At 42.1% G+C, this 23,245-nt stretch overlaps 1 protein-coding gene across 3 annotated transcripts in view; it reads right to left on the bottom strand.

Moving 5' to 3' along the window:
- LOC109912598 (hexokinase-1) overlaps positions 1-23,245 on the bottom strand; it is a 240,029-nt gene that overhangs the window by 33,779 nt on the left and 183,005 nt on the right. For 2 of the 3 annotated variants that reach the window (XM_048608742.1, XM_020512029.2), the window contains exons 5-10: positions 19,483-19,578; positions 16,102-16,201; positions 15,007-15,190; positions 14,317-14,472; positions 10,645-10,878; positions 2,276-2,580 (exon numbers count right to left, since the gene is read on the bottom strand). In XM_048608742.1, coding sequence (XP_048464699.1) covers positions 2,276-2,580; positions 10,645-10,878; positions 14,317-14,472; positions 15,007-15,190; positions 16,102-16,201; positions 19,483-19,578 — 1,075 coding nt within the window. The remainder of the gene's footprint in view (positions 1-2,275; positions 2,581-10,644; positions 10,879-14,316; positions 14,473-15,006; positions 15,191-16,101; positions 16,202-19,482; positions 19,579-23,245) is intronic. The other variant, XM_048608741.1, reaches the window with a different exon arrangement.

The following is a 23,245-nucleotide window of genomic DNA, read 5'->3' as shown; positions in this document are numbered from 1 at the left end:
CCTCTGATGCTGCTTGGCCTGCTGTGTTCATCCAGCTCCATACCTTGTTATCTCTATTATCAATGTGTAGTTTTTGAAAATAAGCTTACATTCTTAAAAATCTATATCCCACCACACACTCTCCATCAACCTTCTCTGTAACTTTACCAAACATGTAATTAGTAAAGCACGATTGCCCTTCTACAAATCCATATTGGTTCTCTTTATTAAACTCAAACGTTTCTAAATGCCTGTTGACTTTTTCTCATGCATATTAGGGTCACAGTGGCAGCCAGGCATTCAAGTCATCAGGTGCCTCAACTCAAGTTGGATTTTGAGAGCCCAGGTCTGTAAAATCTGAAGTAGGTCTGGGAAGACTGGCTTTAAACTTAGTTTTTCTTTGGAGAGATATGGCACCTCTTTGGATGTGACCCAAGAATACCTTAAGAGGATGCAACTGGTTAAGTGGTTTCTCCCCCATTCCAATACCTCTGATGTCCCTCATGGTTCTATCCTTGGAGCTCTATTTCTCATTTACGTGCTGTTATCATCCACACAAGCTGACACCACCACCTCTCAATTACTCTTTAAACTTCCAGAATAATTTTCTGACATCCAGAATTGAACTAGATGTTTTTGATCCCTGTGACAAAATTCAATCCCCAGCCTACGATTCTCTCTCTCACCCTGTTTAATGTCTGAGGCTGAACCAGTCTGTCTCATTTCATCCAAGATGAGCTTCCAACCAAACTTTTACGTCACCTATGACCAACTATTTCCATGTCTCAAAGATCACCTGACTACATTGCTGCCACATTGCACCTGCTGTTAAAACCGTCTTCTGTACCGTCACAATCTCTAAACTTGACTGTTCCGACATACTCCTGGCTGGTTTCCCACATCCCACCCTTTGGAACCCAGAGGTCAAGCAAACCTCTGTTTGCCTGCGTTCTAATTCTCACTAAATCCTGCTCACCCACTTTCCTTGACTTACGCTGACTCCCAGTTCAACAATGCCTCTATTTTAAGATTATTATTCCTGTTTTTAAATCCTTCCATGGCTTCATTCCTCCCTATTTTTTCTCTCCAACAACACAACCTTGGAAATATCTGTGCTCGTTTCAGAGACATTGAGATCTACAGCACAGAAAAAGGGCTTTCAGATTACCATGAGATAACAAGGTATAGAGCTGGATGAACACAGCAGGCCAAGCAGCATCAGAGGAGCAGGAAGGCTGACGTTTTGGGCCTAGACCCTTCTTCTGAAGATGCTGCTTGGCCTGCTGTGTTCATCCAGCTCTACACCGTGTTATCTCAGATTCTCCAGCATCTACAGTTCCTACTATCTCTGATACCTATTTATTCTAATCCCATTTTCCAGCACTGGGCCCATCGCCTTGTTTGCCTTGGCATCATAAATGCACATCTAAATACCTCTTAAAAGTTAAGGGTTTCTGCCTCTACCACACTTAACAGGCAGAGAGTTCCAGGTGCCCATCAGTCATCAGTGAAAAAGATCTTCCTCACCTCTCTTCTAAACCTTCTGTTCCTTGCCTTATATCTATGCTCCGGTCAATGATGTCTCCATCAAGGGGAAAGTTTCTTTCTGTCTACCCCATCTATAACCCTCATTATTATATCTATCTCAATCATGCCCCCTCTTAATTTCCTCTAGTGTAGGGACAACTACTCCAGTCTGTCCAATTTCTTTTCATAACTGAAGCCCTGAATATCCTGGGTAAATCTCCCCTGCACCCGCTCCAATGCTGTCACACCCCTCCAAAATGTGGATTTCAGAACCGCACAATTACTCTAGCTGTGGCCAAACAATGTTTTATATAGTTCCAGCAATTACCGCTCTGCTCTCAAACTATGTCTTGACTAATAACAGCAAGTATACCTCAAAACGTCTTAACCACTTTATCCATCTAGCCTGATATCTTAATGGACTGGTTTATATGCATACCAAATCTTACTTTGAAAGTTTCAAAAGTCTGAAAATTAAATCCCTCCACAATTGTTGGCCATGCCTTAAACTGCCAAACCCTAAACTCCAGAATTTCCTCCCTAAATCTCTTCGTTTAAAATCGGTTTCTTAAAACCTACATCTTTTTCTAAGCTTATCTAATATGTAGTGCTTTACGGCTCTCATTTATATCAAATACTGCTTTATGACTCTCATTTAGAGTGTCTTGGGGTGTTTTACTCTGTTAGGCCTGGATAAATACATATCGGCTGTTGGAATATTAGTCAATAGTAAGTACACAGACTAAAATTTTAGTTATAACTTGAGTACCTGTCCCATCTGGGGTGCTACGAACAAAGGTTGGCAACATTTTCACTGTTGCAGTCTCATGAGATTTCTTCTTTAAACCAAGCTCCATCTCTGTTCTCATTCTCTTCTTCACCTCAAACAGTTGTTCTTGCGTGAGTGTGAATGAAGCCAGTGTTTCATCTATTTCTTTGCGTTGTGAAGCAAGCCTTGCGGCCACTGCAGTAACCATGGCAGCACCTTTTCCACTGCCACTTTCCGAAAGGAGAAATCGGACCTCACAGTCGGGAACCAGGCGTCTCACTGTTTTCTGGAGGCGCCTGGCAAATCTGTAAAAGAGATCAGAAAGAGATCAACTAAGAATCCTTCTGCACACAAAGGAATGTTACCATCATAATTTTAACAAACATGAACATAAGAAAAACACTTACAGCTGTCCTGTGTCTCAGTTGGGCAACCAGCTGTAAAATACAAATCCCAGATTGAACTCCTGCTGCTTTAGCTGATTTCTGTCAGGGTGGCTATGATCACCCAGTGCTCTTGCTACTAATTGTTCAGAACTCTGATCAGTTTGAGAGATTATACTTGTGTAACCCACAAAGATTTGCCCTGCTTACTGATGTCGTTATATACTTTTGTATCAATGTTTCCCAAAGAACAGAAACACAACTGATAGGATTAATTCGCTGAAAAAAACTGTACTATTTGTTAACTTATAAGGAGTCTCCCTCTTGCACAGAACACCCAGAACCTTTGTGAGCTTAATTTGATACAAATGTAAGTTATGTTGGTTCTCTTCAGTGCGAGGGAGGGATTCAGCTACTTCAGAACAGGGACGATGTTTTATTCATTTGTGCATGAGAGTCAAGTGGTTACTTTCCAAAGTGGCCAACAACAATTCAAATCTGAGAAGCCCTGTAAACTGCTTTCAGGATATTTAAAGGTATGGAGCTGATTAAATCCCAGATCGTTTGGAATTTGAGGGTGCAGCGCTCAGAATGAATCATCCCTTACAGTGAGGTGGAACACAAGGAAAATTCACTGTTTAACATTCAAATTATGGGGTTTTTGACTCCTTCACTTATTGCTTTCTCACTTGGTTAAATAAAGCAAAATTAGGCCTTAAATTTTAGTGATCTACAATTATCAAAGATACTGCAACTAAAATCTCGAGTAAGATGACAGAAAACATCTAGTCCATTTAAAATGTTGACTGGTTATATAAAAAAAAACTTATTGGGATCAATGACCAATTGAAGAAAGTTGAAGTTTTGGGTATTATGATTTTTGGTATAAGTCCTATCCTCTAACCTGATGGATCAATCTGTTTATTACACTTTAGCTCAGGCCTAAGTTTGCTCATATCTTCTGTAAAATAGAATTTTATGCAGAGCACTAGTTCATATCTTAAGCATCTAATAAGCTTTAATAACCTTTTTTTGGGTATAAAGTTGTGTTTTGTGCCCTAGCTGGTGATGTGGAGGTAGGCAGCAGTTGTTGTGTCATTTCCCTGTTGCAGTGTTGGTTTCAGTGCAGTATAAGTTGCTGTTTGCCTGTCAGTTCAACTAGGCACTGAGCAGAATTTAATGAGTACAAGTCACAGACAGACAGTGTGCCCCTCTTAAAGGAGCTCTGGCCCTTATAAAGTAAAGTTGCATTGAATCAGAGGAGACTACTGTTAAATTCAGGACCGGGAAGACAGCACTTGGGTTCATGGATGCAGTAGTAGATTGGATAGAGGTGCGGCCTTATTTTCCAGTCAGAAAGCTGCCAACAGCACCCTCAAAAGGGAATGCGAGAAGTTACAGAAAGTGGTTAATTCCCAGAATATAGCCTTGAGGACTTAGCAGCAGCATTACAAGGTGTTTAATGATTTCACAGCAAATACATCTTCTAGCACCAAACCAAAATCTCATGCTACTCAATCACCATGCCGCCATCATTAATCCCTGGCAATCAAGTTCCATATCTAACATCCAGACACTTCACCACCCTTCCCTTATACATACTCCAATGCTAGTGATCTCACACCCAGTTCCCATAGGTTCCATGCACCTTCACCATGCCTGTCATGCATCATAACTCAACTATGACAGTTGCGGCATGCAGTGACACTGGGATGTTGGGTCAATCCATTACGTATCACTGAGGTGAAACAGTACTGGTTAACCCTTTGGTACTTGCATATTTGTTAATTGCCAGATGATTTTACTTCACTACGACACACCCACAATCCTGCTGCATGGCATAATATGCAAGCTGTAAATAATTACCATGAAAGCCTTGTTTTCCACTCCTTATCCCAACCCTCCTTAGCTTTTAGGTAATGAGGAACTGCTAAGTGCCCAGCCACAGTACATTCAGTAGAGGAGAAAAAGGAAACAGTTCTTAAGAAGAGGCCCCAAGACTTGGTCTGACTTTTTGAGGCAGCTCCTCAGATTCTGGCACTGTACCTGTGTTAAAGTTTAGTGTAGAGGAGAGGATGTGATAACTCACCAGACACAAGTGAGCTGTAGTCAAGCCAAGGGGAAAGGACAGCTCAAGTCTGTTTCATAGAGGATGATATAACCAAAAAGGTTCAACTAGAGTGTAAACAGATTAGGACCTCAAAGTGCTGGCAACAAGAGAATGATGCTGATGCAGACTGAGATGCTGGTGTGTTTGCTGCCTTGCCAAATAGCTCCCTGTCATGAGCAAAGAACAAGAATGGGGCGGCATGGTGGCTCAGTGGTTAGCACTGCAGCCTCACAGCGCCAGGGACCTGGGTTCGATTCAACCCTCGGGCGATTGTCTGTGTGGAGTTTGCACATCCTCCCCATGTCTGCGTGGGTTTCCTCCGGGTGCTCTAGTTTCCTCCCACAGCCATGCTAAATTGCCCATAGCGTTCAGGGATGTGTAGATTAGGTGGGTTATAGGGGTATGGGTCTGGGTGGGATGCTCCGAGGGTCGGTGTGGGCTTGTTGGGCCGAACGGCCTGTTTCCACACTGTAGGGATTCTACGATTCTATGAAGTCGTAATCCACATTTGACAGTGAAAGAGAAAGTGGTTGACAAATATATTTGAGTTTATTAAGGATTTACATAGATGTATGGAAACCAGTAGATATTGTAAATTTGTAAACCCAAAAAGACGCCACAAAAATTTACTGCACAATCTAAGAATTCATATAGTTGGGGTCAATATATTAGGATGGAAAGATTATTTAACTAACAGGAAACTGAGGATGCAGATAAATGGTCTATAAGCTGTAAAAAGTGGAGTACCACAGGATCAGTGCTAGAACCTTAACAATAACTTGTTTAAAAAGGATAGACTGTCTTGAAGCCAAATACGATTATACAAGAATACGGAGGAGGACACTGTCTTGCAAATACCACTCTTGTAACCTCTTCAGTCAAGCAGAAGATACAGAAGCTTAAACAGGTTCAAGAACAGCTTCTTCCTTGCTGTTATAAGACTGCTGAATAGACATCTCTAATTTCAAATCTAATGTTCAACTTGCTGTGCAGCTGTAACCTGGTATGCCTCGTGCTGTCTAAACAACCTGCAATCTGTATGTCCTTTTATGTTATATAGTGTGCAGTACAGGCAGATCATAAAAATAAAAAAACTTTCCACCGTACTTGGGTACGTGACAACAAACACCAAATCAAATGGATGTAGATAGCTTGACTGGGCAAAACTTTGTTCTTTGCAATAAGAACAATACAGCACAGGAACAGACCCTTCAGCCCTCCAAGCCTATGCTGACACATTTTGCCCTTCCATATTGACACTGTCTTCACTTACAGGATTCGTATCCATCTATTCCCTTCCTATTCATGTACTCATCCAAGTACTTCTTGACTGCTGCTATTGTGTTTGCTTCCATTATCTCCTCTGGCAACACGTTCCAGGCACTCACCACCTTTTTGTGCAAAAAATGTGCCTCGCACATCTCTTTTAAACTCCCCCCCCCCCCCCCCCCCCCCCCACTCTGAACCTGTGTCCCCTAGTAATTGAACCCTCCACACTGGGAAAAAGCCTCACTTTCCACCCGATCCATGCCATTCACAATCTTATAAAGTTCTATTAGGTCGTTGCTCAACCTCCTGTGTTCCCTTGAAAACAAATCCAGTCTATCCAAACTTTCTTCATAGCTAAAATCCCCCGTAACAGGCAACATCCTGGTAAACCTTTTCTATGCCCTCTCCAAAGCATCCACATCCTTCTGAGTGTGTGGTGACCAGAACTGAACACAATATTCCAAGTGTGGCCTAATAAAAGTTCTATAAAGCTGCAGCATAACTTGTCTATCCTTATACTCAATGCCCTTCCAACGAAAGCAAGCTTGCCATAAGCCTTTTTTACAACCTTACCTACCTGCACTGCCACCTTCAGTGATCTGTGGACCTGCACACCCAGAACTCTCTGCATATCAATAATCTTAAGGGTTCTGCCATTCATTGCATAATTTCCACTTGTACTTGACCTTCCAAAATGCATTCTCTCACATTTGTCCAGATTAAACTCCATCTCCATTTTTCTGCCCATGCCTCCAACTGATCTGTATCCTGCTGTATTCTGACAATCCTCCTCACTATCTGCAACTCCACCAGACGGAGTATAACATGGGAAAATGTAATGTTGTGTACTTGGGTTGGAAGATTGGAAAACCAGAATCATAGAAACCCTACCATGTGGAAACAGGCCATTCGCACCCCCCACCCCATCAACTGAATCCACACCAACCCTCCAACAAACATCCCTTCCATATCCACGCCCCTACTCTACCCCTGTAACCCTGCATTTGCCATGGCTAACCCACCTAGCCTGCACATCCCTGGACACGATGGGTAATTTAGCATGGCCAATCCACCTAAAACACACGTTTGGACTGTGGGGGGGAAACCCGAGCACCTGGCAGAAACGCACGCAGACATAGGGAGAATGTGCAAACTCCACAAAGACCGTCGCCCAAGGCTGGAATTCAACCTGGTCCTCAGGTGCTGTGAGGTAACAGTACTAACCACTCAGTCACCATGCCTCCCCCTGGGGAGACGTTGCACAATGTTGTCGTATTGAGGGGTCTGGGTGTCCTTCTACATTAATAAGAGTTAACATGCATGTGAAGCAAGTAATTATTAGGAAGGCACGTGTTGGCCTGAAACACAAGAGGGATGGAATATGAAAAAGGAGAATTCTTACTTTAACTGTACAGGTGAGAATACATATTAGAGTACTGTGTATAGTTTTGATCTCCTTTTTAAAGGAGATATACACTTGCACTGGAGGCAGTTCCCAGAATGTTCACTTTGTTTATTTGTGGGATGAAATGTCCTATTTATTAAAATTCAAAGGAATGAGAAGTGATCTTATTTAGAGATTACGAGGGGACTTGACAGGGTAGGTACTGTGAGCATTTTTCCTCTAACGAAATCTCAAATATGAACCACACAGAGTCCCTACAGTGTGGAAGTAGGCCATTTACTCCACACTGACCCTCCAGAGACCATCCCATCCAGACCCATATCCCTACCCTATCCCTGTAAACCTGCATTTTCCATTGTTAATCCACCTAGCCTACACATCTTTGGACTGTGCGAGAAAACCAGAGCTCCCAGAGAAAACCCACGCAGACACTGAAAATGTGCAAATTCCACACAGAAGGTCGCCCAAGTGTGGAATCGAACTTGGGTCCCTGGAGCTGAGGCAGCAATGCTAACCACTGAGCCACCGCGCCACCCCTATGCTGTCAGGAAGCAGTGGAAACAGAGTTATTAAATATACTGAAGGCGGAGTTAGGCTCATTTTTGATCTGCATGGGAGTGATGGATTATGGAGGAACAGGTAAGCAGATGAAATTAAGGCTGAATAATCAAATCAACTAGGATCTTGTGGAAAGGTGGAGCAAGAATGATGGGCCAAATTCTCTACTCCTACTCTTTAAATGTTATGCTCAATGTTGTTACATTAATATTAACAATTACCTTTGGCTGTCCACCTTCCATCACATCGCCTGACCATAGTACCATAGCAACTAAGATACCATTTTAGATTTAGGTCCACTGTTTCAGATATGAATGTCTATAGTCCTAACTATGAAACGCTCATCATTATTGCTTTTCATAGACGTTGGTGTGTTTGCCGAGCTGGGAGGTTTGATAGCAAACGTTTTGTCACCTTACTAGGCGACGTCCTCAGTGCTGTGGAACCTCCTGTGCTTTTCTGATGAAGGGTCTAGGCCCGAAACGTCAGCCTTTCTGCTCCTATGATGCTGCTTGGCCTGCGGTGTTCAGCCAGCCCTGCACCTTGTTGTCTGTGAAAAGCGCTGTCGTCTTGCACCAGTTTGATTTATACAATCTGGTTTTTGCTGCTTCCAGTAGGTGCTGGTTTCGATTGTGTTGTAATGGTTAGTATATTGGGTCTAATACAATGTGTTTGTTGATGGAGTCCATGGATGAATGCCAACCCAAGACAACCTGGCTGTCCTCTGTTTGGCTTGTCCAATGATAGTAGTGTTGTCCTTGTTGAAAGTGTGGTTTTTCTCATCTGTGTGTATTGAAACCAAGGACATCTGGTCGTGTTGTTTAGTTGCTAGCTAGTGTTCTTAGATGCGGGTTGCTAGTTGTCTGCCTGTTTGTTCCACGTAGTGTTTCGTGCAGCCTCCGCATGGTATCTTGTAAACCACATTCGTCCTGTCCATGGTATCTATTGGGTCTTTAACCCTGATCAGTTGCTGTCTTAGTGTGGCTGCTGGTTTGTGTGCTGTCATGATTCCTAGCGGTCCGAGTAGTCTCGCTGTCAGTTCTGAGGTTTTTTTTATATATGGTATGGTGGCTATTGTTTCGGGGGGTTTTAGTTTGTCTTGGTTGTGTGCCTGTTGGCCAGACATCTGTGGATGAAGCTGTGGGGGTATCCATTCCTGGTAAAGACCTTGTAGAGGTGTTCTTCTTCCTTCTGCAGATCAGGTGTGCTGCAGTGGGTAGTGACCCTTTTGAACAGGGTCCTAATGCCGCTTTTCTTGAGAGTTGGGGTGGTTGCTGTGATAGTTTAAGACCTGGTCAGTATGTGTGGATTTCCTGTATACTTTTGTAGTGAAGTCATTGTTCTTTTCTTTCCACCATCTCTTCTCTTGTAAATTTGATCCCTGCGAGTATGGTGTTGATGAGTCAATGGGTGGTCTCAACTTCTGTTCTTTTCATAATTACAGAAGTGTCGTCCACATATCTTCCCCTGCCTTCTAATATAGCTGAACCAGAGATAGTGCCAAGTGGCCCTGGCTGCACTTGAGAGGAACCATCATTCTCACTAATAATTGAACATGATGCACTGAGGGGACTGCTACACGAGTAACCTGTTGCTCCTGGATTGTTCAGCAATCAGCCATTCTGTCTGTGTGCACATCTTAAGCTGTGGAGTCACCACATCTAGAAACTTGATATGCACGGAGACATCAGCCCTCCGGATACATCCCAGCAAATTCAGTTGCTGCAGTGATTTGCAAGAGCTCTTTTAGTATGCCAGAATATTGTGTGTATAGAACAGAAGTCCACTGTTTAAAAAGGAGAGAGATTGCAGAATTGGTGGTACAGGGATCTGTGTTATCTGGTACATGAATCACAGAGAGAATGTGCAGATACAACAAGTGATTAAGGAAGGTAAATATAATGTTGATGCTTTTTACAAGAGGAAGGGAATATAAAACTATGGAAGTTTTATTGCAGCAATACAGGGTACTGTTGATACCACGTCTGGTATTGTGTGCAGTTTTGGTCTCCTAATTTGAAAAAGGATAACTGTTTTAGAAGTAATTCAAGGAAGCTTCACTCAATTTATTTCTGGGACGTAAAGGCTTATCTTACAAAAAAAGTTGAACGGTTACGTCAATTGGCATTTAGAAGAATGAGAAGAGATTTTATTAAACCATGTGGGAGATACTAAAATTAGAGGACATTACAGGATTCTGAAGTGCAGACAGGAAAGTGGAGATGAGAACACTACCAGATGAGCCATGATCATACTGAGTGATGCAGTAGGCCTGAGGGGCCAAATGGCCTATTCCCGTTTCTAAGACCCACGGCACCTCGTCCTAGACCAAAATTTGAAACCTTCCCCTGGAATTATAGCCAGCATAATTACACACTTTGGAGGAAAGATGTAAAACATAAATCTGATTTTCAATCAAGTATTTATACAATAATTCAACAAACGTGTAGGACTGATTCACTCTCTCAAATAAAATTGTCCTACCTACATGCGCACAGAGCTGGGTGTTAAATTCAGTAGTTGGAAAGCAGCTGGCTTTTCATTCCTTTAAATTGTCAGCTGGTCATTCTTGAAAGCAGACTGTGCAGTTTAATTTGATGGTCTATTTTAAAATTAAGTAAGGCAATTGATGGCAATGACTTACTGTGGATGCATCTTGTAGAGTGATCCATCCATTCCCACTGTGGTGCGGAGTCTTGGCACTCCTTTATTATCACGAAGTCGGGTCAGGATGGCTCCAAGGGCAGCAGCACACAGATTGGCTGAACGGAAAGAAACAATTGTACAAACATGCTGCACAGCAATGCAATCCTCATCTGATGGCTCCAGGCCCAGGCGTGTCAGAATTTCCTTGGCTTTCAGCAAACCACCTTTGCTTCTGTAAAACAAACAAAGGTCATAGAATTGTTAAATCCTGGCTAGAGCTGTCAACATTACCTCCACCCCAAGAATTCTCACCGCTTATGAAATCTTAAAAGTTTATTCACTTCTCCTGGGACCAACTCAGAAAATGTACCACAGCCCTTCAGGTATGTCATTTAATTCTCCTTAGAATGTGGATTATTCCTCTAGGTATAAATTTTGTGGGGATCCTTCCTTCAGTTTTCTTTAAAGAGCTCATGACTGTGGACTTTAAGGTCCATTTTCTGGCTTTAAACATCCCTAGCACGGGTGGCCTGGGGTTATGAGGAAGAGTCACCAAACCCAAAATGTTAACTCTGATTGCTCTTCACAGATGCTGCCAGACCTGCTAAGCTTTTCCAGCAACTTCTCCTTTTGTTTCCAGTTTTTACTTCTTTTCCTCTTTCTAGTTTGAAATTTCAGTTCTCTTGCTTCTCTTTTTCTTCAAGTTCATACTGCTTCATCTGCATCGGAATCCTAGACAACTTGATCTATATTTTATAAAAACCCAAAAGAACTGCAGATGCTGTAAATCAGGAACGAAAACAGAAGATGCTGAAAATGTTCAGCGGGTCTGGCAGTATTTGTGAAGAAAAAAAAAAAAACCACAGTTAACGTTTCGGGTCCGGTGTTCCTTCCTCAGAATTTCCCCAAAAAAATGTTCTGACGAAGTGTCACCAGATCCAAAACGTTAACTCTGATTTTTCTTCAGAGATGCTGCCAGACCTGCTGAGCATTTCCAGCAATTTCTGTTTTTGGTTTATATTTTACCTGGCTTAACCTTTCTTCCTTCTAATTCCAAATGCAATACAATGGCAACAAATATTCTAGCTTCTACTTAACTGACCTTAACCCTGCTTTTATCTCCAAGTTAATTCTTAAAATAATTCTATTAATCTAATTTTGGATAATTGTTACAGTCAATAGTGTGGAGCTGGAGGAACACAGCAGGTCAGGCAGCATCAGAGCAGGAAAGTCGATGTTTTGGATTTACATCCTTCATCTGGACTCTGGCAGACTCTCATATGCAGTTCATGCTATCTCTTTGGATAATTGTTACCTCTTCTTTTATGTATAATAAAGTTTGCCTAATAATCTCGTTAGCTTCAATCTTATCCAAGTTTAAGGATTCAAAGATATGCCAAGAGACTTCAGTTTTGTTACCAATCTGTTAAGGACCTTTTGTGGACCTTTAGAAAAGATTTGAAATTGCAGCAATTAACCACCTGAGCAGCCTCAAAATTACACTTTTTCAAGCAAAAATTACCAAAGAACAGTGGCTCAGTGGTTAGCACTGCTTCCTCACAGCACCAAGGACCCAGGTTCAATTCCATCCTCGGGTGACCGTCTGTGGCGCTTGTACATTCTCGCTGTTTCTGCTGGGTGCTCTGGTTTCCTCCCACAGTCCAAAGATGTGCAGGTTAGGTTGATTGGCCATGTTAAATTGCCCATTGTGTCCAGGGATGTGTAAGCTAGGTGGATTAGCCATGGGAAGTGCAGAGTTACAGGAATAGGGTCAGTGTGGACTCGATAGGCTGTTTGGCCTGTAGGGATTCTACGAAAGCAACATAAATGACTTAACACTAATTTATAACACGACTTTGTAAGCTAAGCTTTACTTCCTCCTGACAGGGTTCTCTCATCTTACGAAATCTTGAAGGTTCATTCACATTTCCTTGGAAACTGTCCTCCAGAACGTACTTAAATTTTCTTCACCATTCCAGTTATTCCTCAAGGTACAAGTTATATGGGGGTCCTTCCATTAACTTTCAATCAAGGAATCCTCCAATTTTCTTTAAAAACCTCATGACTGTGGACTCCTCAGCAGTTTAGTCTGGCCTTAAAAGTACATAGACTTCTTTATTCTATTCTGCACCCACAGATTCTGTACAGCTCTTCTCAAGCTAATTATTCAAGCAAATTCTGTTCAGAGAGGACCACTGGCAATTTCATCCATGACTTACAAGCTGCAGCAACCTTCCAGCTACCTTTTCCTCTCAAAATCCAAACTGAACTGCCTGCCTCTGGTAACAATACAAAAAATCTGTAGTACTGTGTGCACTTCTGGCCATCACACTATAGGAAGGATATTATTGCGCTGGAAGGGGTGCAAAGGAGATTCACCAAGATGTTGCCTGGAATGGAGCGTTTCAGCTACGAAGAGAGGCTGGATAAGCTCAGCAGTTTAGCTCAGGTTGTTTTCTTTGGAGCAGAGAAGATTGAGGAGGGATCCTGATAGAGGTGTACAAGATTATGAGGGGCACGAACAGGGTGAATTGAAAGCAGCTGTTCTGCTTAGTCGAAGGGTCAATAACAAGGGAGCACAAGTTTTAGATGAACAGCAAGAGGCTCAGAGAGGATTTGAAGAAAAACGTTTTCACCCAGAGGATGGTGGGGGTCTGGAATGCTCTGACTGGGAAGGTAGTTGGAGGTGAGAAGCCTCACAACCTTAAAGAGAAAAAACCTCCTGGATGAGCACTTGAAATGTCATAATATTCAGGGCTATGGGCCTAAAGTGGGAAAATGGATCTAGTGTAGGTGGTGGTATGTTTTTGATGTTACGGATTCAATGGGTCAAAGCCTCCTGTATCGTATGATTCTATGATTATAAATGCAACCCACTCCAATCTTTTAAAACTGTATTTACTTCCAGGGTGCTGACCAGTTTCTCAAAATGCCTCCATTATTCACGATTTAAAACTTTAAATTGTTAAACTAAAATTATGTTCAAAAGCATATAAATGATTAGTTAATTTTTTTGCAACCAAATCACTTTGGATGCAAGAGTTGTGAAAATTGGCAAGTAATTTTGGATTAAATCAGTTGGAATGTACCTTACCATATTTTATGAAATAAACTGCATTTAATTCAATTCATCTCTGAAAAGTCCATGAGCATTCATCAGTAGTACACTTAGATTGCAGTGGTTCAAGAAGGCAGCTCACCACCGCCTTCTAAAGGGTAACTAAGGACAAGTGATAAATACTGGCCAGCCAGCAACACTCACATGCAACGAGTGAATTTTTAAAAAAATTACATCTAGGGGATCGTTCTCAAAAGGTCAGAGCTCAATCTTTCTGTACGAACCTCATCCATCTGGCATTCACCAGAATGCAAACACGTATCACTTGAAATGTGATTGCCTAATTTACAAGGCTCCAATAGCTGCCTGATCTCAGAATACTACTTAGAATACTCGGAATACTGATCTCAGTCAAGTTATCAGCCTTATGCCAAAGGAAACTCCCCGTGAAGTGAAACAGCATCAATTCCTGTGGAGCTGTAGACAAGTAATATTCAGAAGGAAGTGGAAAGGATAAAAATGACATGCTATCCACACTATTTGAGACTGAAGCAAAGACTGTGCAAGAAAATGCTGTGTTATGGAATTAGTACAGCTCCAAGTGTTACTTACTTCTCAATGGCAGATACATGCTTTGTTTCCAATTTGCCTTTGGTAAGCAGTTCTGGCGTAATGTTTCCTTCAAAGATCAGTCCTTCCTTGGCCATCTTGACAAGAATGAGCCTCACAAGTTCTCCCATATACATTCCACTGATCATTTTCTCAAACCTGCACAATTAATTTATATAGATATAAGCTCATTAGTTTCATTTTCTACTAACTAAGTATCAATTCTTTTCTGGTTGGGCATCAGTAAAATATATAAATCCTCTGGCCTTGCAATAATCATAAGCTTTCAAATAATTTAAATTTTGTGCTTGTAGTATTCAGCACCTGAAATCGGAGGTACTGGCAAACATCAAACTAAAATCAACCTCAGCATTAAAATGGTCAGCGTTCCAACTTGCTCAAGGGCGAAGTGCAGCAGCTTTCAATGTATAACTCCAGCTAGGAATTTCTGCTAAGATAGAGCCTGAAATTTTCTACAGCACTTTTCTCAGGATTACCAAAAATGAAGCACTGCCTTCAAAGAATGGGGCCAACTTTCACTCAATAACATGATGCCTAATCACCTATTTGGTGAATGACAGTACCAAGTGGTCAGGCAACTAATAAGTTGGAGATACGTTTCTACCATTTAGTAGAAGTGCCACCTTGAAAAAGCAGCTATTCTGTTAATAAAACAACAAAATGTGAACTCACAATTGCTTTCCTGGATTGAGGGAACCACGGTCTATTTCTCGATCAAATTCTGTTCTGATAGATTCAAGTGACCCATCATCTCCAAAACCTCCCCACTCAATGTTTATGCACATCCGTCCTTCGTCACCTTCCATCAAGTCTATATGTCTCAGCTCTTCCATGTAACAAGCATTAGTGCCGGTACCTGCACATCAATCCAAAGATAAGTATTCCATCAGTTCAGAAGCAAATTTTTTAAAACAAAATTTCAAGTTTCTGTTCCCCTCCCAACGCTGACTCTGGATGGGGTACAAACGACAGGCTGACTTCCAACAGCTAACACGTCATCATTCTCTCTGCGGGAGCCCTGATCAGTAGCGGCAAGGGTACACACTAGCTTGGTAGAGGGTAAAACACATAAGGCTCAAGGTGACTTGGAGATTAGGCCTCTGATAAAGAACAATTTCAGCAACTGACAGATAGCAGCAGAGATTTGGTAGCAGGTAAACAAAACTGGAGACATTTGAGAAGGGTCTTTTGCACTCCGTGGGAAGAAAGGGTTCCAGGGTGAAAGGGTGTTGCTGACCAGAGAAGAAGAGCACTTGCTCATGCCTGGGGTTCAGTGGGAGGTTAGGGAATAGATTTCCCATGTGCTTGGGACTGGGGAAGAGGGTGGATGGATTCCTCACATCCCTAATTTGGAGGAATTCCAATTTGGTCAGGAATTGAGTGCATTCTGTCATGATCTGTGATGGGGGTTGGTGGGAGGGAGGGAGGGGTGAAAATTAATATGATCAGGTCTGGTGATTGCCTCGCGATCAGTTGGGTGGTGGGGGCGGTGGTGTGGCAACTGCTACCTCTCAAGGAAGCGAAAACAAAAAGATTTATGTTGCCTTCACCAATCACCAGCCACATTTCTGTAGCTGGGAAGTGTGGGATCCCCAAGCCTCACTGCTAATATTATCTCACAACTGCATGACATCAGTTCATGGCTTTTGTATCTTAAGTAGTGGAGCTCAACCTAGGAACTGAACCTTGGATTTTCCAGTATTTATCACACATTGGGCAAAGAGTTTGACAGTTACAATTGACAGTTATTAAATAAAAAGTTGTTACCTATAATAAGACCAACTTCACAGCGCTGGTCATCAAATCCACAGGTCATCATGGTGCCAACAGTGTCATTCACCACAGCCATAATGTCCACATCATAGTCCTTAAGAAAGAAAGCAACTCTTAGCCATAGACAGTTCAGGAAAATAAATAATTTATGGATAAATTGAACATAGCGGAGATTAATATGGCATTGGCCCTCAACTTATGGATTTGAAGTTTGCATGGATCTAACAGTTTCTCGTACTCCCAGGGTAAATCTCTGAGGCTTCACAAACATTGGGCACGTAGCCCAAGGTCCGGACTAGATCTAAATGAGCTCAGAATAGTGGTCTCTATACAACAAAGGGAGCCTCTGAATGAAAACATATTTCCTGATTGCCCATGACAGAGCAAAAGGAGGTCATCCAGTCCATTTATTCTTAAATCATTTGATCAGTCTCCTTCATCTGCCCCTCCAAATGAATCATTCTTATTGTAGGAAATCTCATCCAACCCTATGCATATTCCCAAAATGTCTTGGGCTAAGATGAAGTTAATTGTGTTACCCAGCCAGAGATTCTTTAAAAAGTGATGCTGTTGCCTTCTGCATTGAAATGAAGCAAAATAAACTGTGTCTATGACTCACTCATGAGAATGCACCAGCAGTAAAGGTTCCACAGCTCCCCGATAGAGGATTGGAGTAAAATACCCTTCCTCCCCTGACCTACATGGATCCCAGCCAGGAGAAGCCGCTCCAATATCCCAGTGACTAAAACCCATTCAGCATCCTGCTCCCAATCATAATCTAGCAACACTCAAAACATAGGTAAAGAATGTCCATTGGACAAACTAAGATTTAGTACCACTTCCTTACATTCCTACTCTAATCCTGTGTTAATATAGCCAAAAATTTGAGTATTGATGGAAAAAGACACATTTTGCCTAAGTGTTTCATCTTGCCCTCACCACAACAATCATAGGAATATCACCCAAAAGGGGAACAACATTTCACACCGTATTAGAAATGAGTGCTGATTGGTAGGTGTGTTGCCATGAAGTATATGTATTAATTAGACGATGATTAACAGTTAACTTCTAAGCTTTATACAAATTTAAACCAGGCAAGGCATTGCTCTCGGGAATCACAGAACCATACAGCACAGAATAGGCCCCTCAGCCCACCGAGTTTGTACCAACAAAGAGTGGCTATCAACTATTTTGGTGAAACACAATGCAATGTGTATGCTTTCTTTCTTTTGCAAAGAACAGGGCTCTGTGTATTAATATATGCAACTTCCAGTATGCTCAACTGCACAATACTGGAAGACTGCCAAAATTAACTTGGCTGTCAGTTTGGTTATTAACACACTCCGGAGTGAAATGGACAACACTACTGAAAACAGATTGAACACGAAGTTCAGAGGGGAATTGACAAAAAAAAAGGGAGCAATAAAGACAAAGTATCAGAAGCAACTGGCAGCTAACAAAATAAAATTCAAAAGTCTTTTACAAGCACGTAGACAGTAAAAAGCCAGCAAGAAGACTACAAGGGCTGATAAGGGACTAAAATGAGATTTATTTATTGGAGGAAGAATGCAGAACTGACGTATTAAATAAATTCCTTACATCTGTCTTAATCAAACATTTGCTGCTCAGGCCAAGACACTTGAAGGGTTTAAACTGATGAGATGGTGCTATCGGAGAAGTTGCCTATACTTAAAAGTTGATATGGTACCACGACCAGATGAAATGCATCTAAGGAAACAGAGGTGAGAGGGAAAGTTGTGGAGGCATTGTCCATAATTTGGACTCATTAATGGCGCAGGAAGACTGAAGAATTCTATGTATTACACCTTTTTTTTTTTAAAAAGAAAGGGTACAAAGATAAACAAAGTGATTAAAGCCCAGTCAGTTTAACTATGGCAGTAGGGAAACTTCCTCAAGCAATAATATGGGTCAAAATTAAAAGCTACTTAGGAAAGTGGATGTTAATTACGGACACACTGTCCATTACAGGCAAATTGTGTGCTTTTTGTTGAAGCAACAGAAAGGGGTGGGAAGGTAAAGCTATTGGTGTGGTGTACATGGACTTCCAAAAGGCATTTGATACAATGCCATACAACAGATTTATGTGCACCATTAGATAAAAGAGATAGCATAAAAGAAATGGTAACAACATTGACATGAAATTGGTTGAGTGATTTTTTTTTCCCCCCAGTGGCAGGAAGCAGAGTGCAATGGTTAATGGATTTTTTTGAACTGAGGAAGGTTTGTTGTGGAGTGAGTTGAGCTCCCCAGGTGCTCTGTTAGAAATCCTGTTCTTTCTACATTAATGACCTGAATCATTGTTGTAGAGAGAACAACCTGCAAATGTGGAGACGATACAAAGCTTAGAAGTGTTGAGAAGTGTGAGGAGCACTGACAGGTTGATGGGAGCATACTGATCTAGGTGTGCATGTGCATAAGTCACTGAAGGTGCATCAGCAGGTTGAGAGCTGGTTAACAAAGCATACACTATCCTAGGCTTCATTAATAGGTCGACAGAATGCAAAAGCGAGGAAGCTATGTTAAAACTTGCATAAAGTTGTAAACTGATTTGGCTTTAATTGGAACATTATGTCCAGTTCCGACCGCTATATTTTGGAAATGATGAGGCACCATTAGAGGGGATGCAGAAAAAGTTCATAGGAATGGTACCAGGTATGCAAAACTTTAGTTACATTGACAAACTAGAGAATTCTGGACTGTTCCCCTTGGAAAAGATTGACAGGAGATTTGACAGAGGCATTCAAAACCACGAAGGTTATGGACAGAAGAGAAAGGGAAACTGTTGCCATTGGTGAAAGGACCAAAAATGAAAGGGCACAAATTTAAGGCAACTGACAAAGATAATGGTGATCCAAGAAACATTCCTCAGAGTTACGATCTAGGATGGACTGTCTGAAAACATGATGGAGACAGTTCTGACTGAGGCTTTCATGAAGGATCTGAATTTAGCTGAAAAGAAAGAAAGTGCAAGGTTGTAATGAGATGCTGAGGGAGTGGCACAGGGTGAACTGCTTCTTTGGAGAGCCAGCAAAGACAAATGCTAACTGATCCCTTTCTTTACTGTAATCATTGTGATTCTATGGCACACTCACAATTAAAAAGCTTCTAGGGCCACAGTTAAAGAGTTGCCCAGGGATCAGAACATGATATGTGTCCATTGAATTTTACTGCAAAAAAGTAATGCATGGATAGAATAATGAGCAGTTACATCATTCAATGAATATATTGATCCTGTCATTACGTGTTTCTTAAAATTCGTGCTTCAACATCCAGATCAATGCAACAAGTGTTGGAAATAGCAAATCACAATAAGGACACAATAGTTTATCTGATCTTATTCACTCTTAAACGTACCCCTCTCTTGTCAATAGCCTTGCGAAGTAGCTTCACCACATCTGAACCCTCCACTCCACTTGCTTTGAAACCTTTTGTCCATGTGATCAGAACACTCTGTAACAGAAAGTTGACTACGTGAACATCTAAAAATTCTGTGGCTAATACTGAAGTTTCATGGAACAGCAATGCACATTGAAATCAAGCTTTATAAAGTGAAATAGAAAAATAAAATTAAAAATAAATAACTGAAGGCCTGTTAGCCTTAGTAAACTATGAGAGTTTCATTTTTGAAGCATCCTTTTGATAAATCCCTGCTTCATGCTATCTGGTTTCAAATTGAATCCTTTCATTATTGCATAAAAATTGCTTAATAAAATTGTGGCATTTAATGCTGAGAATCGACAGGTTTGAGGAGTAAATTACAAATACAGACATAACAATTGTCCTCATTAATAATAAAAAGACAAGTGACACAAGGGTTCTGATATACAAATTCAACAGACAAACATAAGTTAGGAGCAGGAACCTGCTTTTAAAATATATTCAAAGGAACCTGCTGCCAGCACCTATTGAGGAAGAGATTCAAAATCTCTCAATCCTCTGACAAAAAAAAAATCCTCATTTGTGTCTGAAATCTAGTTCTCGATTCTTTCAAGAGACATAGGATCCTTTCCACATCCACTCCATCAAGATCCTTCAAGATCTTATGCATTTCAATCAAGTTGCTTCTTGGTCTTCTAAATTCCGGTAGATTAGATGGGCTAGGCTTGTATCTTTCTCCCCAAGACAACTCACCCATTCTAGGTATTAGTCTAGTAAACCTTCTTAGATTTAAAAGATCCTGCTTAAAGACCATCAAAATTGGCCTTGCCCCAAATTAGAACTTTAACTTGTGGACCAGACCTATCTTTTTCCATAGCTTAAAATTAATGGAATTATAGTCACTGGTCCCAAAATGGTCCCCCACTAACACATCCATAACTTGCCCCGCCTTACTTCCCAAGAGGTGGTCAGGTTTTGCCCATTCTCTAGTAGGGCCCCTCTACATACTGCCTGAAAAAATTCTTCCTAACACACTTAAATTTCTCTCCATCCAAGCCCTTAACACTACAGCAGTCCCAGATGATGTTAGGAAAGTTAAAATCCACTATTATTATCCACTATATTACAACCCTATTATTTTTGCAGCTATCTGCAATCTCCTTACATATATGCTCCTCAATGTCCCGCTGGCTATTGAGGGTTCTGTAGTAAAATGCCGTCAAAGTGATCTCCCCCTTTCTCAGTTCTATCCATATAGACTCAATGGACAAACCCTTAAGAATGCCCTCTCTCGGAACTGCTATAATGTTCTCCCTAAAAAAAACGCAACTCCCCCTCCTCTCTCATCCTTTGTATTGCAATTGTACCCCGGAACATTGAGCTGCCCAATCCTGTCCCTCCCCCAGCCATGTTTCTGTAACAGCTTTAATATCCCAGTCTCATGTACCCAACCATGCCCTGAGATCATGTGCCTTACTCCTCAGGCCTCTTGCATTGAAATAAATGCAGTTTAACCAAGACTACCCTTGCTTCTTGCCACGCTCTTGCTTGCCCTGTATAGTACTAGGATTACTAACATTGCCTTTAGTATTTAACTTGTTCTCATTAACCTCTGTACTGTTCTCAACCTTCTTTTTCATCTCCCTCCTGCCAGATTAACTTAAACCCTCCTGTGTGGCGCTAGCAAATCTCCCCACCAGGATACTGATCCCCCGTTCCTCTTATATAGGAGACCTCTCCCTGAGAAGAGATCCCAATGATCCAAGAATCTGAATCCCTGCCCCTTGCACCAGCTCTGAAACCACGCATTCATCTGTCAAATCCTCCTATTCCTACTCTTGCTAACATACACAGAGAGAGCGCGAGCGAGAAGTGTGAAGGATTGCATTTACCCTTCATCTCTGGTTATCATGGCAGTCTGTTGCACCTACAAATGCCTTTAACATCATCACTCCAGTAAGGGTTGACTGCTGCAGGGACGCATCTGTTCTACCTGACACTTCGGAGGACAACAGTCCAAAACGCATGAGAATGCAGTGGTACAGCTAACTGCTTCAACTATGCACCAAGCACAGATCCAGAGTCTCAATCTGGTGAGCATTGCACTCATGTAGTTGCACATCAGGAAGACAGTGACAGCTGAGGCAACTGGTAGTCCAATGATGACTTTAAGAATTCCATCCCATACAGAGGCTTGACCGGTAGGGACTAACATTCACCTGTTGGATTTGGAAAGGCCGAGCTGCCTGAGGACTTCAGCAGACAAGGACAGGCGATGCAGGAATCTATTCACACCATAGCCTCTGCCATACTTTGGTAAGCGAGTGCAATGCTCCATCTAATGGAGAGGCAATCCTGGATGCTTAGTGTCAGCACAATCGTGTAGATTATCATTAGCACCACAATCTCACAGCAGCAGTGGACCAGGTTGTCACTGTCCCTAAATACCTCTCCAGGGTCACTTCAAAGGGAAGCAAGGGGGAGCCACCATGCACTGCGAGTGTATGTAAGATGCAGCTTGTCATACTTGGGTGCTTTACGACTCACTGCCAAGAGTTTTCAGAAGTCCTCCAGTCTCTTGCCAGAGACCCAATCTCCTCCAAGGAGCAGTGGTGTAGTAGCCTTATATACCCTGACCCATGCAAGCCTGGCACTAACACAGGATGTCACCATGATCACGAAGGGCCACGGGACCACATCTGCAATGTTGGGGCTCCATCATCCTCATACCCAAGACAACACGTGCAGTGTGCCTTAATAACTACTGCCCAATAGCTCTGGCTTCAATAACGAGCGCTTCAAGACACTGGTCACGGCCCACGTCAACTCCAGTCTCCCTCGATCCCTTGTTTGCCTACCGACATAACAGGTCCACAGAGGATGCCATATCACTAGCCCTACACTCATCCCTGGAACATCTGAACAACAAAAGACACCTATGTCAGGCTCCTGCTCGTTGACTACAGGTCTGTCTTCAACACCATTATCCCCTCCAGATTGATCTCAAAACTGCGTGATCTTGGTCTCTGCTCCGCCCTCTGCAATTGGATCCTCAGCTTTCTGACCCATAGCCTACTGCACCTCCTCCACAATAACACTCAACACTGGAGCCCCCCCGCTAGGATGCATCCACAGCCCCTTACTGTACTCCCTTTACACCTATGACTGTGTTGCCAAATTCCAAACAAACACAATCTACAAGTTCGTTGATGACACCACCGTAGTGGGATGTATATCTAACAATGACGAGTCAAAATGCAGAAGGGAGATAGAGGGTTTGGTGACGTGGTGCAATGAAAACAATCTGTCTCTCAACATTGGCAAAACTAAAGAATTTATCACGGATTTCAGAAAGAACGGAGAAGAATATGCCCCCATCTACATCAACGGAACAGAGGTTGAGAGGGTGAAGAGCATCAAGTTCCTTGGAGTGATGATAACCGACCACCTGTCCTGGGCTTCACACGTACATACGAATGTCAAGGCGGCACCACAACACCACTTCTTCAGGCAGCTCAGGAAATTTGGCGTGTCCATAAGGTCCCTCACCAACTTCTACAGATGCACTATTGAAAGCATACTGTCCGGGTGCATAACGGCCTGGTATGGCAACTGCTCTGCCCAGGACCGTAAGAAACTATTGAAGGTGGTGTGCACAGCCCAGACCTTCATAGAAGCCAACCTGCCATCCAAGGACTCTATTTACATGGCTCGCTGCCACAGTGTGTTAGTGTCACAT

The sequence above is a fragment of the Rhincodon typus genome, chromosome 20, assembly GCF_021869965.1.
Source record: "Rhincodon typus isolate 14 chromosome 20, sRhiTyp1.1, whole genome shotgun sequence".
NCBI lineage: Eukaryota > Metazoa > Chordata > Chondrichthyes > Orectolobiformes > Rhincodontidae > Rhincodon > Rhincodon typus.
This window is presented reverse-complemented; position numbering and strand designations above follow the sequence as displayed.